Source organism: Malaclemys terrapin, chromosome 3, assembly GCF_027887155.1.
Source record: "Malaclemys terrapin pileata isolate rMalTer1 chromosome 3, rMalTer1.hap1, whole genome shotgun sequence".
Classification (NCBI taxonomy): Eukaryota; Metazoa; Chordata; order Testudines; family Emydidae; genus Malaclemys; species Malaclemys terrapin.
Window position 1 is genome coordinate 56,083,672 of NC_071507.1, and position 17,695 is coordinate 56,101,366.

General features: G+C 40.3%; 1 protein-coding gene across 1 annotated transcript in view; it reads left to right on the plus strand.

The window, feature by feature from the left end:
- ALK (ALK receptor tyrosine kinase) overlaps positions 1–17,695 on the plus strand; it is a 570,631-nt gene that overhangs the window by 169,777 nt on the left and 383,159 nt on the right. Inside the window, exon 3 of the mRNA XM_054022041.1 lies at positions 10,462–10,617. Coding sequence (XP_053878016.1) covers positions 10,462–10,617 — 156 coding nt within the window. The remainder of the gene's footprint in view (positions 1–10,461; positions 10,618–17,695) is intronic.

Consider the following 17,695-nt stretch of genomic DNA (forward strand, 5'->3'; position numbering starts at 1 on the left):
GATTTATTTACCTACCATCGTGGAGATACAGAATTTCACCTGTCCTACAGAGAAGCAAGATTTTTTTTTTTTTTTTTATAGGAGCCCAATGTTGTTTAAGGGACAGGAAGAAATTTTAAGAGTCTAGATTTTTAGGCTTTCCTTTATTCTTTCTCCTTGTCAAGCTGCTCTCTCTCCCTCCCACATGGCAGGGACTGAAGAATATGGGGTCAGCAAGCATTCTTAAGCATCTGTCGTGTAGTATATTAAGCTCCGCAGGGGTACGCAGGTTGGCTGCCACCTCACTACCACCTGTCCTTAACGTGAAGCAACCTTGTCTGAGCCTGCTGTGATCAGCTCCCTGAAACCACTAGCCTCTTGCAGCACAAGCACTGTCTTCCAAGCCCTTGCAGGCCTCAATCTCTCTGTACAGGTGGCAATGGGCAGACACCAAATTAAAATACTCAGAGAACTCCGTGCACTGTCCAGCTCCTCATCCACTGAACACTCACAGTATTACCAGATCTGCTGTTTCCAAAGGTACAAAACAGCTTGTAAGATTCAGCGAAGGACCAGCACTTTGCTTAATACCACTGCACTTATACTAAATCTTGTTTTCACTATAAATACATCTATTATTAAAGAATAGATTCAAGTGATAGAGAGTAAGAATATTGGAAACAAATATTACATATAGAACAAAATCAAATATGCTTTCTAGAGACTAAACTTAACTAACAAGTTACTCTCTTATCTAAAGAAGTTTATCTTACTCAACATTCTCTTCAGTGTTTTCAACCAAGCCTGGTTGAGACCCTTTTTGTACCCTCTTGTACCCTCTTGCCAGTTGTCATTAAGAGGCTCTTTGGTCACAAACAGAGATTAGACGTTCCTTTTGCTTGGGATAGGGGGACCAAAATCCAGGAAAACAATCTTGCTTTCCTTGTCTCTTTTTTCTCCTTCACCTGTAGACAATATTCCACTGGCAATATGCAATTTATGCAATAACTGATACAAGTATGAAGTACTATACAGTAAGAAAACAAATTGCCTTTTTCTTCTTCAGGTATTAATTTTCCCTAGAAACCACCTTAATTATTTTTTTTGGCAATGAGTCCCCTTTTAAGGCTTGTCAAAATATGACAGTTTGCAGTCTGCTACTATGTTGAGTCAACTGGAATATGAGTTTCCTAACAATCCTCTTTAGAATCAGTTCTTTAGACATTTGTACAGAACGTGCATTAGAAATTTCCTTTCATAGAGATGTTTGTCTTGTGTGCATGAGAGATTTGGGGGACAAATATTTCTATCTCTGAGCACGTGCACTATAGCTGGACCCACATAATCTGCCACTTTCTTATGGCTGGAGGAATGGAAATGAGATCTGTGTTGGCTGTTTTATTCCCCCATGAGATCTCTTGACAGACTGTACTTATAACTGATTGATGAAGGAATCCTGGTTCCTTTTCTTTGTAGCCTGATTTTGAATGAACGAAGTAGCTGTCACAGATTTTGGTGACTGACTCTACAATGCACATAAAGGAATAGGGAAGACATAAAGTGACTGCTGTCAGTTTAGAGATCCGTGTAACAAACAAATGAGTGGCTGTGTTGTTTAATCTAAGAAGTGGGCACTCAGATGTTATTTGCCACTGTTGGATTAATTTAAAGGCTTTTGGCAGAGTTGAGTTCTCTACCTTTACTTCTCCAAAGATAGAGGTAACATGTCCTAGTGATTAGTGCACAGGCTTAAAGTCAGGACTTCTGAATTTTATTGCCAGCAATTTACAGTGTCTTTGTAGAACAGATGGATCTTCTTATTCTAAGCTCATATGGTATTTTAGATCTAGCACGGAACATGTTCAGAGTGTGTTCAAATCATTGAGGGAGGGGATAAGTGTTTCTCCCATTTAAAAAATGGCAAGGGGGGTTGGGAGGGTGGATGATGTCACAGGATATCTGGCCCTTTATGGGGAGTAGGGCCCAGCCCCACCTGTGATTGTGGCTATGTCTACACTACAGACAGTACAGCCACACAACTGTGGTGCTGCAGGCTAGGAAGGAGAAGAGAGTAGAGAGGCTCACCTTGACTCTGTTTTTTGAGTATCTTTCATTTATGGGATGGCCTTCCCATGACTCTAAGGGTATGTCTACCGTGCTGGCCCATTCTAGCTGACTCAGGCGCGTGGCACTCAAGCTAGGAGACTAATTGCTGTGTAGACCTTTGGGCTCAGGCTGCAGCCCAAGTTCTGAGACCCTCCCAGTCACAGGCTTTGGAGCCTGGGCTCCAGGCCAAGCCAGAGTACCTACACTGCCATTAAACATCCCCATGAGCCTAAGTCAGCTGGCATGGGCCAGCCACCATTTTTTTAATTGCAGTGCAGACATACCCCAAGACAATGCTAACTTTTGCAAGACATTTGCAATACCAGCCCTCCCCAGGATGTGAAGATGGGACTTTGGGATGGATGGCAAACACATTTGTGGGACGGACCTAATTTCCCTGGGACTGTCCTACAACCAATGCTGCTTTTTCCTGGAAGGTGTGGAGTTAATTTTGAGTGCATCTAGTGCTCCTACAAGCTGTCAAATTGATAGCCAGGGAGAACGAAGTCTAGCATTTTCCCAGCAAATGGGCAGTAACCATGTAAGTTCTTTCACCCTAGCCCCACTACACAGCCCACTGCCACCCACCACTGTCTTAACTTGACATCTCCCTGCACTGTGACAACATGACTGAAGAATCATAGGGTGATTCTTCTTCTTCTGGTGTAGATAGGGTTAAAATGGGATTCAAGACTAACCTTATAGGAGGCCCCCAGACTCCTAAAACTGTCTGTCCCATGCCATCTATACCTAAAAGGAACTGGGAAAGCTTTAGGAACTTGCTTTTTCTCTGAGATTAGTAACTGAAAACTCAATTGTTCAGTCCCCTATCATGAATTAAAAGCTTTATAGGCCTTAAATACTGAGTATATAGAGGTTAGTGGGTGTTAATGGAGGTCCCAGATCTCACTCAGCAGAGCGTTTCTCCACTATACAATTTAAATTATCTCTCTTCCCCAGTGAATAAATGTCAATACAGTATTTATTTAAAAAGAAACCTACCGTGGTAAGAATGTTTGATCCCTGTCCACTCTCTAGCTTCTGCCATTGTTACAACTGGTAGCGCCACCCTGTTTGGTGTTGGACATGAATTAGTCAAATTTTTGCCAACAGAGGCAAGATTTTTGATTTAGATGCCTATATCTGAAAATATGGCGTACGGGACAGCTGGTTAAATACCCAGTTGATATGTTTGTGCATAAGCATAGGGCTGAGTGTGGGTGGGATTCACACTTAGTCAGAGAAGGGATAAATCAATCCTTGATAATTCCATTTCAAAACATGGTGATCCAAGGGAGGGCTACGATCCTGAAAGTCAGAAAGAGAGGAGATGGAAAAAGACCTTTCTTGGGGGGGAGAGGGGGGAGAGTTGGAACATACAAACTTATTTATATAAATAAATTCCTTGTTCTTTCCAAAGAGCACACTCTGGTTTCCCTTACACCAGCTGCCTCATAATGAGTGTGTGTGTGTGTGTACTGGATAGTGAAGGAAGGGGAGCTGTCATATTGAAGGATATTTTCCAGTAGATCTCACTATTAAGATGTTCTTCTTGAGATCTGGTTTATATTTTGTTTTTACTAGGCTTTTTTTGTATAATTGAAAACTTTCACCAGCATAACTAAAATGGAGGTAGTTGCTATTCATATTGGAAAACTTACACCAACATAACTAACATAGATATAGTTATACCAGTGCAAATCCTTAATTATTTTTATTATTTATTTCTGTTCATCACACATAGTTAAGCTTAGCAATAACTCTGTGTTAGTTTGTAATGAAACTGGACTAACTACCAGTCTAAAGAAGACAATGATTATAGCAAACATATGTTGACTGTACCAGAAGTTTTAATAGTTGGCAGTGTGCTACAAGTTATGCACAAATTCTATTTTGAATCAACTATATTGGTTAACCTATCTCTTGGTGAAAAGCTTAATGCTCACTTCAGAAAGGCAGTCACCACATTCAGTCAATTGACCAAACACATGTGAGATAACAGGAAATTGGCATTAAACATGAAAATATGAGTTTACCAGACATGTGTCCTGAGAACACTTCAGTATGGTCCTGAGCACACTGCTGTACAGCAGGCATGAGAGACGGCTAAACACCTTCCACACCCGCTGTCTTCTTCCTATTTTAAATATCAAGTAAGAAACTAAAGTTCCTGATACCATAATCTTTGAGAAAACAAAATTGCCAACCCTAATTACAGTTCTAAAAAACAGATATCTTCATTGGTTTAGTTATCTGTACTGGATGGATGATGGACTCATTCTAAAGGACCTACTGCATGGAGAATATGTGGCTGCTCTAAGGCCACTGGGCTGTTGTAGGCTCAGGTTCAAAGATGTTTGCAAGAGGGATTTGAAAACTTCCAACATCAACATTACAAGCTCCAAAGAGTCAGCTAACAACAGGCTACACTGGAGGGTGGTGCTGGAGGGCTGTGCTATACAAGGGCTGGAAGGAGTCAAAGAGGTTGAAGAGAGGTGGTTGAGAAAATGGGAAGAACAAAGAGGAAATTACAGCAGGTGTCCTAGCAGCAGTAGAGCACCAGATTCATCTTCTGGCCCTGTGCGTTATGCTTGCACCATCTGTGACAAGGACTGCCATGCAACAACTGGACTTTTTAGTAACTTGTGATGCTGCAGCATGACACATAGTAACAAAACGGCTTTGGCATTTTCACCATCAACTTTTGAGATGGACAGAAGACATCTATCTGCTGTGTATTTATTTGTATTATCGTAGCACCTAGGAGCCCAGTCATGGACCAGAGCCTCATTTGCTAGGTCCTGTTCAAATATAAAACATATACACAAGGTCTTAACATCACTTCTCGATTACGATTTCCTACCTTCTCAATCAGGTAGTGACTTGCTTTATCTTTCTTAGCCAGATTTGGTAAGTTGGCATTTCCTTATATAGCCAGCAAGTTGTGATACACACATTGATGGCTACAACCAAAATCTTAAACAGGTGGGTGTTTACCTTTTTTTTGATTGTAAGCAACCAAGGTTAATTTATTTTCCATTTAAAAGTATAATATTGTAACAGATTTATTATAAATTGTCTGGACATTCAAGAAACTGGAAGATGTAACGAGCCTTCAACATCTATGCTATATTTTAAAAGTGCCTTTGTGATTTACTGGACTTAGCATCTCCTTTAGAGCATTTATGATCCATAGTGTTCATATAGCTACTGCATAAACACATACCTATAGATATAAATCTTTGTGAAAATCTCATTGCAAAAAAAAACTACTGAGTATGCACAATTGTCACCTTCTAGTCTTATTTGGGGAGTGGCTGGGGGAGGAAGTGGAAGGGGAGCTTGGAAAAAAATCTCTGTAGGTTCTACTAAATTTAATTACTTCTCCTACAGTGTGTGTTTATTTGAAAAAGGAAAATGATGGCTTATTTAATCAAATAAACTTCAAAAGCAAACAGTTATTTTCCTACACTGCTAAACACAGAGAGAGCATTGTGTAGGATTTAAACATAAGACAAAGATCAGAAAAGGGAGGCGAAAGACCTGTTGTGGGTGCATTAAAAATTGACCAGTAAATTTGTATTTGTGGAAGGAAGCAATTTGTGGAAGGAACGGATTCTGAGATGTTATAAGGAACCCTATGCTTGTAGATGTGGTATTGTCCTGCAGCAGCTACCAAAGAAGGTTCCTTACAACTCAAGAACAGCTTGTAAATGAGCTTACATATAATATATATGAAAATCATTTACTCTACATTGTGAACTGAGCATTAACTTCATTTGAGAGGAAGAATGGTCCTGTGATTAGGTTGTTGGCCTGGGACTGGGGAGATTTGTTTTCAATTTCCTCAATACTTTTGATTTTAATTTCAATACCACTGTCTTCCTGTGTGACCTTTAGCAAATCACTTAATCCCCATGCCCTCATTTCCTAACCTGCAGAAAAGTTAGTACTTCCCTAGTGCACGAGGGTGTTGTGAGAATAAATTCATTAAAGCTTGTGAAGTGGTCAGATACTATCGTGATAATGCGTGTATAAGTCCCCTAAATAGATGTGAATGCTTAATCAAATCAGACACTTTTTTTAAGGTGTATATGAGTCAAATACAGCATCTTCCTATGCAAAATGATCTATTTTAAATGTTGTTCTGAGCTGCATTCAGCCAGGCTGATCCAAGGAGGTATATGTTACACACCTCCCTGTGCCCCATGGGATTCAACACGAGGGAAGACAGGTGTTCTAGTCATCCCCAGCCTTTCCTCTGGGTTCCCATTGCAGACAGGCAGCTTTAACTGCCATGAGGGGCACACTACTGAGGAGATATTTATTTGTTTCTTGTTGAGTTGTATTACTGGAGTGCTTGGATACCTCAGTCATAGACCAGGGTTTCACTGTACTAGGTGCTTTACAAACACAAAACAAAGGCAACAGAGGGTCCTGTGGCACCTTTGAGACTAACAGAAGTATTGGGAGCATAAGCTTTCGTGGGTAAGAACCTTGCATCTGAAGAAGTGAGGTTCTTACCCACGAAAGCTTATGCTCCCAATACTTCTGTTAGTCTCAAAGGTGCCACAGGACCCTCTGTTGCTTTTTACAGATTCAGACTAACACGGCTACCCCTTTGATACTTGAAAACAAAGGCAGTTTCTGTCCTGAGGCGCTTACAGTCTAACTAGAAAACAGAAGGCAACAGGTGATTACAGACAGATGGGGAGCATAAGGAAACAATAAGATAAAACTGAACAGCATAAACAGAGGTTTCAGCAGACCAGCAGCCTAGCTGGTGTCAAGTTTCTGTAGGCATCCCAGTAGGGGAGGGTTTGAAGGAAGACAATGAGATGGCTTTGCGGATATTTAGAGGGAGCCGCTTCCGTGCTTGAGGGGTGGCATGAGAGAAAACACAAAGGTCCTTGTTTGAAAATTTTAACAAATGAGAGATGAAGGGTGGCATCACTAGCACAGTGGAGGCAGGTGGTTATGTCTTGATAGTGTGAAAGAGAAGATGGGTGAGGGAGCATGGACCAGTTAATTTAATGGTTGTCCTTTCCATGCATCCTTTCTGGCCTGGGCCACCCAAGGGGGTCAGTTTTGACCTTCTAACATTAGAAAGCCAAAGTTTTTTTTCATTTCATGATGAGTTTCAGTTACGGGTCAGCTCTTTACAGTTATTGGCCAAGCTATGCATGCTTATAAAGGGAGATTTATAATGTAAATGCTGGGAAGTGGGGAATGGAAAAGGCAGATGATGATATACAAAATATGCAAGACACATGAAATACATATGTAATAGTGTCATCCATGTCCTCCTTCCGCCTATTGTCTCCTATGCTTATACCTTGCATTTTGTCTCAAATTAGGCACTGAGCCTGGGAGCATTTAGACAGGAGGGTAACTTCACACATGTGAGAAGTCCCATTAAAGTTCTATGGGACTATTTATGTGTACAGTTAATACTTATGTATGTGCCTTTCATGATTGGAGTCTTAGACTGTAAACACTAAAGAGCAGGGATCTTGCAATGTGTTTGTACAGTGCTTCGCACAATGGAACCTTGATTCTGGTTGGGGCTTTTGGAGATGCCATAATACAAATTACAAATGTATATGGTATTCTAAATAAATATGGTGCCCCCAGAAACTATTCTGGTGGGGCATATACAAATGTTGGTAGTGATAAATAGTTTAGATTAATGGAAAAGGACGAGTTCAGAACGAGCTCACCAAAAAGTCACATGCTTTTAAATCTCTCTCCTTTGATTCGTGTTGGCATAGGCAGGACTAATATTAAATCAAAGCTGTTTGGCTCTTCTTATGTCTTTTTGTGTGCTGGCACAAAACTGAAGAGACTCTTGCACTTTATAGATTTTTAGTAAATCCTGAAGAATGGAAAACAATGTCAGGAAATTAAGAAAGTTTGGTGGCAGTGTTGTAAACACTGGGTAGCATGTATGTGGAACAGCATCCCCCTGCTGGGTGGAATCAAATCTGCTCTACTATATCATAATTAAGGCTAAAACTTTGTCATGGATATTTTTAGTAAAAGTCACGGATAGGTCCCGGGTAAAAAAGAAAAACTAACAGAAGTGATGACCTGTCTGTGACTTTTACTAAAAATATCCATGACAAAATGGGGATCTGTGGGTTCCCATGCTGTCTGAAGTGGGCAGCTGCGCAGGGGCTAGGAGTTCTCTGCAGTAGCTGGGGGCTGTGGGGTTCCCTGCTGCTCAAGGCGGCCAGGAGCTCTCGGGGTTCCCCCACCACTAGCAGCTCCAGGGGCTTCCGCCACCTGTGGCCGATGGGAGCTCTGGGGTACCCCGCAGCGGCTTGGAGCTCCAGAGCCTATCAGAGGCGGTGTGGGTACCCCACAGCTCCCTGCCCCTGTGGGTGGTGGGGGACCCTGCAGATCCTGACCACTGCAGGCTGAAGTCACGGAGATCACTGGAAGTCATGACCTCCGTGACTAAATTGTAACCTTAATCATAACCTTTATATTGCTAAAATGTTATTCTCTAACTCTAGAGATAGAGCCAACACATTTGCAATAGAAAGACTTGAGTTCTATCCTTGCTGCTACTGTGTGTTATGCATGTCCATCGATTTGTTACATTTATTATCTCCGTGGTGTGACAAAGGAATTGACAAAATACACGATTAGAAAGTAGAATGTAAAAAAAACAAAAAACAAACACTAGAGCTCGCTGATTCCATTTCCTCATTAAAGAGGTGAATTATCTGAAAGTATAGAGAAAAGGCAATAGTATTAACTTTAGGATTAAAAGATGTTATATCAGCAGGAGGATTGTCTGAACTGCATAAATATATGCAGTTTAGGAAGAAATGAGGTGCTTAACAGAGAATGTAATTGAAGTTTAAAAAAAATCTTAGTTTGACTAATGTCAGTTTAAATTATTTGTTTTAATCTCACAATAGTGGCATGAGAGTGGATACTAAAGAAAATCTCCAGAGAACTGCATTTTCCTCCAAAAGGGCCTTAAGTGTAGGCTTTTCAAAAATATCTAAGGGCCAGTTTTTAAAGGTATTTAGGCAACTAAACATGCAGATAAGTGCCTTGTGGGATTTTTCAAAAGGGAGTTTGGTTCCTAGATGCTTGGAAAATCCCATTAGGTGCCTGTCTCTATCTTTAGGCACATACACATCTTTATAAATCTGGCCCCGAGTTTATTCAGAAGCACAAGTCTCATCCAAAATCTGTGGACTGTTAACTGCAGACCAAGGCTGGGGAAGTCAACATACTAGGGGCTTTCAAAAAATAAAGGAGGAAAAATCATTGGACATAGTAGTTGGAGATGAATTCAACACGTTACTGTATGTTGTCTTGGACAACTTTACTCCATAATGTGATGGTGAAAATACTGTCTTCCGAGAAGGGAATCTTAATTGCACCAGCATCTTTAGAAAAGTGAAAAAAAAAGAGAACTTGGTGCCGGTAAAAGGTGTGGGTAGCGAGCTTTAGTGGTTGAAGTCCCACTGTCCACAGGACACTCAGCAGCAAATCAAGCTTCCACTGCTGCACTAATGTGCCTCACCTTGAAGGACCACTTTTATGAGTGAAAGGTCACTTCAGTCACCAATGAGCCATTTAACCCCAGGTCTCTCTTTTGAGACTGCCATACAATATAGCAGTTGTGCTCACGGTTGGTGAGTTGCAGAACCCCTGTCCTCCAGGAGCTGGTCTGAGACCAGTAATTCATAGACCACTGAACTGTCTTCAGATTGTAATGAGTTTCTATTGACTTGGGCGGAATTTGAACTGACATCCTATAATAGAAAAGCTCTATATCCAATTTCCCTCAATCTCTGAGATATCCAGTCACCTTTCTCTAACCAGGGGTAGTCAATTATTTTTTTTTGTCAAAGTCCAAATTTCTTGGTCAAGGTATAGTCAAGGTCCAGACTCCAAAGCAAATAATAAAAAATAACAACAATAATGATAATAAGTAAATAATTTTGGGGTCTCTTCAAAAGCGTCTGGTGGTCTGGATTTGGCCCGCAGGCAGTCTGTTGACTACCCCACTTTAGATCATTTTTTCCTGCTTTAAAATCTTTGCTGGCCCTCTTTCCCCCTAAGAGATGTGGTGGCCTCTGGCCCTTCCTCTTGGTTTGCTGCTGCTCTGTTCACCCCACAAGACAGCGTTAGAGTTTGGTTTATTCTGAACTCCTCTCCTGTCTATCATTTGTTCTGATCTGAACTTACCTGTGTCCTTTTTACTTGGAAAGGGAGTAAAATGCAAGGAGAAACATGACTACAAATAAGTCCTAACTTATTAGTCCTAACTTAGTAAGAAATATGACTGATTAGGAGGGGAGAAGTTGGATTTTATTAATCCTGTATGTACTGTCTCTTTTCCTGTAACAGTGTTTGACTGCAATTTTGAATTGCCTTGTGAGCTGGAATATTCTCCCCCCCTGAAGGACAAAGAAAACCACAACAGGACCTGGCACAGAGTGAGTGCAGAGGAGCTAAACTTTTTGGATGGACCAAAGAGAGATCACTCTGAGGATTCACCAAGAGGTAGGATGAGCAAGTGTATTTAGTCTCTTTAAAATAATGGTGGTGTGCTTGTAGATACCACACCCTATACAATGTTTGGGGCAATTCTGTTCTTTTCTCTGTGGCAAGCAACAAGTGAACTTAAGGGAATCACTCTGTCTGTAGGAAGCAAAATAAGACTGGATTGAAATCCGCTTTGGGATTGTAAAAATCTGAACCAGACTGGACTCTGGACATTGCACTTGCAGTTGAATAATAATATTTTACACATCTATAGCACCTTTCCTCTGAGGTTATTGGTGGAGGAGAAAGGATGAATTCTGCTTCGCATCACCCTGGGTATACTGAGGCGCATGGAGTTTGATGTGCTCAAAGTCATTCTGTGAGTCAGTAGAAGAGCAGAGAATAAAATCCATGTGTTCTGCATTATTGTCCATTGCTAAACCCTAGGCATAGATGTCTTACTTGTAAGCCAGTGCAGACAAATTTCTTGTCAGGATTTAAGATTTTTCCATCAAAGCTATTTAGAGAGAAAATAAAGACTAAGCATTTGACATTATCATCAGTAAAGCAATGTATATTTAAATAAAGAGATCTAGAAGTAGGAAAAGTAAAAAGTGTGTAAGTTTTCGTTTCTCCCTCTTTTGAATCAAAGATGGCTTCTTTGACCTTCTTGGGTATTTTTTTAATTCTGCTTTTAATCAAACCTGACAACAGCAGCATATTTCATTCAGATTATAAATGACAAAAGGATCAGCAAGCTGCACTTTGCCTTCTTAATCCTAAAAGAGTAGCGGCAAATCCCACCCCCCCCCTTCTACCTGTTGTGGGTACCTGCTTGAAAACTGCCCCTGCTAAAAGTCAGGGTGTCATTTAAGTGGCTGGAACCACAAATGGGAGAGGAAAGTAGGGATACATCCAAATAAATGTTGGGGAAAGTTTCCTCTGCAACCTCACTCTGTATTAGTCTCAGAAAGACATCTTTATTTCTTCTGTCTTCACTATGTACTATGCTTTCCCATGTGCTTCCCAAAAAGTATTCTTTATGCATCAGCTTTTAGTGCCTGTTCCTTCAACCTTACTCATGTTGAGTTATCGCATTGATTTAAGAGATTTATCATGGATGGGTAGAAAGACTGGACTGATGAAAGAAATGTCAGGATCAGGACCCCATTGTGCTAGACACCGTACAAACACATAGGATGATGAAGCTTATGTTCATTGCATTTTGTCTTAAATTTGATTGTAAGAAACAATAGGAAGGAAGGGGGGAGAAGAGAAGGAAGAATAGCAGTAATGAGAGCAATTGAAGTAGCCTAGCTAAGTGCAATGCACAAAATAAAGTCCCTGCATCAGAGAGAGATGTACCCAATGCAGGATGAATTGGGTAAACCAGAAATGGGATGCTTTACATGAAGGTGTTAAATATTTAAATCTTCTCCTTTCACTTCTTATGGAAATTCTGGCTGAATGGGACTTAGAATGAGAAGGGTGGTTGCTTGGTGACCTGCTGTGAGAGGAGGTTCCATACTGAAAGGGCAATGGGGAGGAAGGCATGGAGACAGAAATGGGGAGGTGTGATGAGGCTGGAATAGTTGGTGGAGTAGCGAGAGAATGAAGGAACCCAGTAGGATAAGAAGTCCAAGATATAGAGAGGGCCTTGAAACCATGAGAAAAGAGTTTAAACTCAGTGGGTGAAATCCTGGCCTTTTTAGGGTATGTCTAAACTGCAATTAAAAACTCATGGCTGGCCGGTGCCAGCTGACTCAGGCTAATGGCCTGTTTAATTGCAGTGTAGATGTTCGGACTTGGGACGCAGGCTGGGCTCTAAGACCCTGTGAGATGGGAGGGTCCCAGAGCTTGGGCTGCAACCCGAGCTCCAACATCTATACAGTAGTTGAGCAGCCCCTTAGCCCAAGCCCCAGAAGCCCAAGCCAGCTGGCGCAGGCCAGTCACAGGTGTCTAATTGCAATGTAGACATACCCATAGAAGTCAATGGACGTTTCACCCTTGGGTGAAATCCTGGCCCTCATGTCGTCAGTGTAGTTTTCAAGGGAGTAAATTCTCTATCTGTGAATGTGTTCTGGATCCTGCTTCTGTGATCATTAAGCTTTGAATAATTAGTAATTGGTCTTTCAAGGATTTGTTTTCATTCTGGTGTAAATGTTTCAATGTTGGACTGAGGTTTAAAGCCCAACCTGAGCTAGAGGGATAATGAAGTCATTCGGCTGACACGGGGAGGGGACTAGAGTAGGAACCTGTGCAGTCGATGGAGTCAGACTTGGATTTGTTTGGGGTTTTTAAACAAATAGACAAATTGCGGGTAGTCAATAATTCATTTTGTGGTGACTCAAGCCCTTGCAGCACCTCCTGAAAAGCCTTGCAGTTCCCAAATGACTGTAACTTCTTTTGCATATGAAGATGGATTTGAAAATTCTACACTCATAGGTTTCTATTTTACATCACTTTAATTACAGCTGCTTGGCACAGAGACATTTTGTGTGGTCTGTTTCAATCTGAAATAACTAAGCACAGTAATTCCAACCCCCACTGTTTGTTTCCTGCACAGCGTACTTCCAATTATGCGAGTCCCATTTCATCTCCATTCATGAACTGTAATGAACAGAAGTAAATAAGCAGATAGCATAACCCGATTTTGAGTCATTTTAACTCATCCTTGTCACTTGACTATCAAGTCATGTCAAGTGAATTTCCTATTAATCAAGACAAATACCCCAAGCCTGCTTCCATTATCCTCCCTTTATGTATAAAGATTAGTAGAAATTCACTGATAATATTTGACACTGAGAAGCAATATTCCCAGCTGTGACTTAGACTCAGTGTATGAATTTGGATAAACTTCTCGCAACCCTAGTATCCCCTTTTGAAAAATGGAGGTAATAGCATTTATATACATTTTGAAAACGTTGAGATTCACAGAAAAAAGGTGCTAGTAATTATTCAATGATATTAATTATTACATTATTAAAACCACCTGAATGGTATACTCTTGCTACAGAAAACTAGTGGATATTTGTAAATGAGGCACCTTTCAGTGTATGTATTAGGGAATAACCATGGTGCATTACAGTTATACAGCAAGCTTTTCACTAAAGGTTCCCCCCTCCCCCAGTTAGTGGATCAATCAGCTATGTCCAAGACAATGCAATAAGTTGTGAATCTGCCACTTTAGGCCCTTATCCTGCAAAGTGTTATATATATGCTTAATTTCTCCCAAGCAACTAGCTCCATTGAAGCCAATGGGATGTTCACATTCTTAAAGTTTATGTGTAAGTCTTTGCAGGTTCAGAGCCTTATTATATTTAAATTTCAGTAGGAGCCTGATTCAAAGTCCACTGAAGACAATGGGAAAGACTTGCACTGACTTTGCTGGACTCAGGATCAGGCCCATATGCATGTTAGTGACTAGGTAACCCGTTGTGGGCTACCACATTTTTTGTAATTCATGAATAAGAAAATAAATGCCATAAAATATTCAGGAATACTGCATCACAGAAAGTATTCATTTATTTTGACAAGTATGATTAATTTTTAATTATTTATGATACTTCGTAATATACTCTACCAGCAAATGTACAGCAATATATTTTGTAGTGAAATATTAGTAATAGATCTTGCTGCAGTGCTCTCCCTGCCATTAAATCTTTGCTAAGAAGGCAGATGAGACAACTAGATTTTTGGTTAAAATGACTGGGTTTGCAGATTAGTGAAGTTCTACTGTATCTGTTTGTTATATCCCAAGTAAAACAGAGAGATTTTTCTCTTCATCAAAAATCAAAATGTGGCCAAACCAGAACCTCTGTCTCTGAATTCTGGATCCAGATCCAAGTTTCCTATGCCTGTGGGTGCCATTCAGTCACAGTCCTGAAGTGTGTATGTGTGGGAGGGTTGATTGGGGAGAGGGGTTGAGACTGGGCCACCACATCAAGAGCTCCAGGAAACACTGTGCCTCAGGGATGTACAGTGCTTCCCAGAAAGGCACAATCCTTCTGTGTGCCATTGGTATCACCTCATAAGAAGATGCTGCATGTGCTCTCCAGATCCAGAAGGAATCCAGGCTCTGCCTTTTTCCAACAACATTTGAGGAGAGGGAGGGTGTATATACTGATGCACTTGCAGGGAGCAATATCTGTGTGCTCAGAGTTCAAAGACTACAGTTATGGCTGGCCCGTGAGTCAGATGTACAAGGAGAAAGCAAAGATTCCTTGCAGTCCCGGTACTTCCCCTGTGCCTTCCCTCCTGCTCATCTACCTATGGAAGAAGGAGCAACAGTTAGATTCAAACAGACAAAATGCAAATTGGATCCAAATTTGTATTTTTTCAAATCTCCAGGTCTTCAGATTCAGATCTATAACAGGTTTAAGCCACAAACTCAGAGATCTGTCTTGTATATGAATAGATTTGGGGGAGACAACCCCGTTTAGATGACAAAGTTTCATATCAAGGTTATACTATATTGGAAAACTGAACAATATTTGAAAAAGTTCCTCCATGGAAATGCGATTACACTTCTATCAGAGGAAGACAAATGAGGGTAATACCCTAACTTATGTCTGATAGCTTGAGGCTCCCTTGAATTAGAGGTAAAATAAGAATTAAACACACACACACATTTTATTAGTTGAATGATCTTCTTTGACATTGTTGTGGAAATCTGGTAGGTGACAAATCTGAGGAATTGTCAGAGATTGAAATGTCATTAGAGGAGGTTTTGCAATTAATTGATAAACTTAACAGTAACAAGACACTGGGACCAGATGGCATTCACCCAAGAGTTCTGAAAGAACTCAAATATGAAATTGCGAAACTATTAACTATGGTTTGTAACCTGTCCTTTAAATCGGCTTCTGTACCCAATGACTGGAAGATAGCTAATGCAACACCAATATTTAAAAAGGGCTCTAGTCGTGATCCCAGCAATTACAGACTGATAACTCTAACGTCAGTACCGGGCAAATTAATTGAAATAATAGTAAAGAATAAAATTGATAGACACATAGAAGAACATAAATTGTTGGGCAAAAGTCAACATGGTTTCTGTAAAGGGAAATCATGTTTTATTAATCTATTAGAGTTCTTTGAAGGAGTCAACAAACATGTAGACAAGGGGGATTTGGTGGACATAGTGTACTTAAATTTCCAGAAAGCCTTTGACAAGGTCCCTCACCAAAGGCTCTTATGTAAATTAAGTTTTTCATGGGATAAGAGGGAAGATCCTTTCATGGATTGAGAACTGGTTAAAAGACAGGGAACAAAGGGTAGGAATAAATGGTAAATTTTCAGAATGGAGAGGGGTAAATAGTGGTGTTCCCCAAGGGTCAGTCCTAGAACCAATCCTATTCAACTTATTCATAAAAGATCTGGAGAAAGGGGTAAACAGTGAGGTGGCAAAGTTTGCAGACAATACTAAACTGCTCAAGATAGTTAAGACCAAAGCAGACTGTGAAGAACTTCAAAAAGATCTCTCAAAACTAAGTGATTGGGCAACAAAATGGCAAATGAAATTTAATGTGGATAAATGTAAAGTAATGCAAATTGGGAAAAATAACCCCAACTATATGTACAATATGATGGGGGTTAATTTAGCTACAACTAATCAGGAAAGAGATGTTGGAGTCATCGTGGATAGTTCTCTGAAGACGTCCATGCAGTGTGCAACGGCAGTCAAAAAAGCAAACGGGATGTTAGGAATCATTAAAAAAGGGATAGAGAATAAAACGGAGAATATCTTAGTGCCCTTCTATAAATCCATGGTTCGCCCACATCTTGAATACTGCATACAGATGTGGTCTCCTCATCTCAAAAAAGATATACTGGCATTAGAAAAGGTTCAGAGAAGGGCAACTAAAATGATTAGGAATTTGGAACAGGTCCCATATGAGGAGAGATTAAAGAGGCTAGGACTTTTCAGCTTGGAAAAGAGGAGACTAAGGGGGGATATGATAGAGGTCTATAAAATCATGAGTGGTGTGGAGAAAGTGAGTAAGGAAAAGTTATTTACTTGTTCCCATAATATACGAATTAGGGGCCACCAAATGAAATTAATGAGCGGAAGATTTAAAACAAATAAAAGGAAATTCTTCTTCACACAGTGCACAGTCAACCTGTGGAACTCCTTGCCTGAGGAGGTTGTGAAGGCTAGGACTATAACAGGGTTTAAAAGAGAACTAGATAAATTCATGGAGGTTAAGTCCATTAATGGCTATTAGCCAGGATGGGTAAGGAATGGTGTCCCTAGCCTCTGTTTGTCAGAGGATGGAGATGGATGGCAGGAGAGAAATCACTTGATTATTACCTGTTAGGTTTATTCCCTCGGGGGCACCTGACATTGGCCACTGTTGGCAGACAGGATACTGGGCTGGATGGACCTTTGGTCTGACCCAGTATGGCCATTCTTATGTTCTTATGTAAAAAATGGAGAGCAAAGGACATAGACGGTGTGGAATGAGACCCAGGCACTGAGAATATTAGCAATCAAAGATAATGAACTACTGGAGTATAAATGCCTACTGCCGTTAATTTATTGTCCCTAGGACAGAGAAAAATGAGGAAGATGCTATAAGATGATAAAGTGATAATCTGGAACAAAATATTAGATATTAAACAAACAGGATGGTATACATCAAAGCATGTGCTAGCAAGAAATTAGCTTTTTCCCCCTTTTCAGGGTTTTTAAGTAGTACAACATTTTTTCCAGTGTAAATACAACCATAAATATCAGCATATTCATCAATGGGGAAAAAATACAGGATGAATACCCAGGAACCAGGTGGACTTGAGCCAGACAGACAAATGAGGAAGAGATATTCATGGGTGAAGTAAGAGCTGACTTTGGTCCATAAGACCTGCTTTGAGAAGCGTCTTGAACTGACAGAAATGGACTGAGTTGTCTTTTTAGTGCTGAAAAAAACATTTTTCATTTTTGATAGCCAAAATGAAATGAAATATTTTATTTGTAAATGCAATGCAATTGTTGTATGCCAAAAATAGAAAAACTTTGACAGAATCAAAATTTTGGATTTTGTTGAAAAGCCATTCTTCATCAGAGAAAGGTTTTGCTTTAAAAACAAAACAAAAG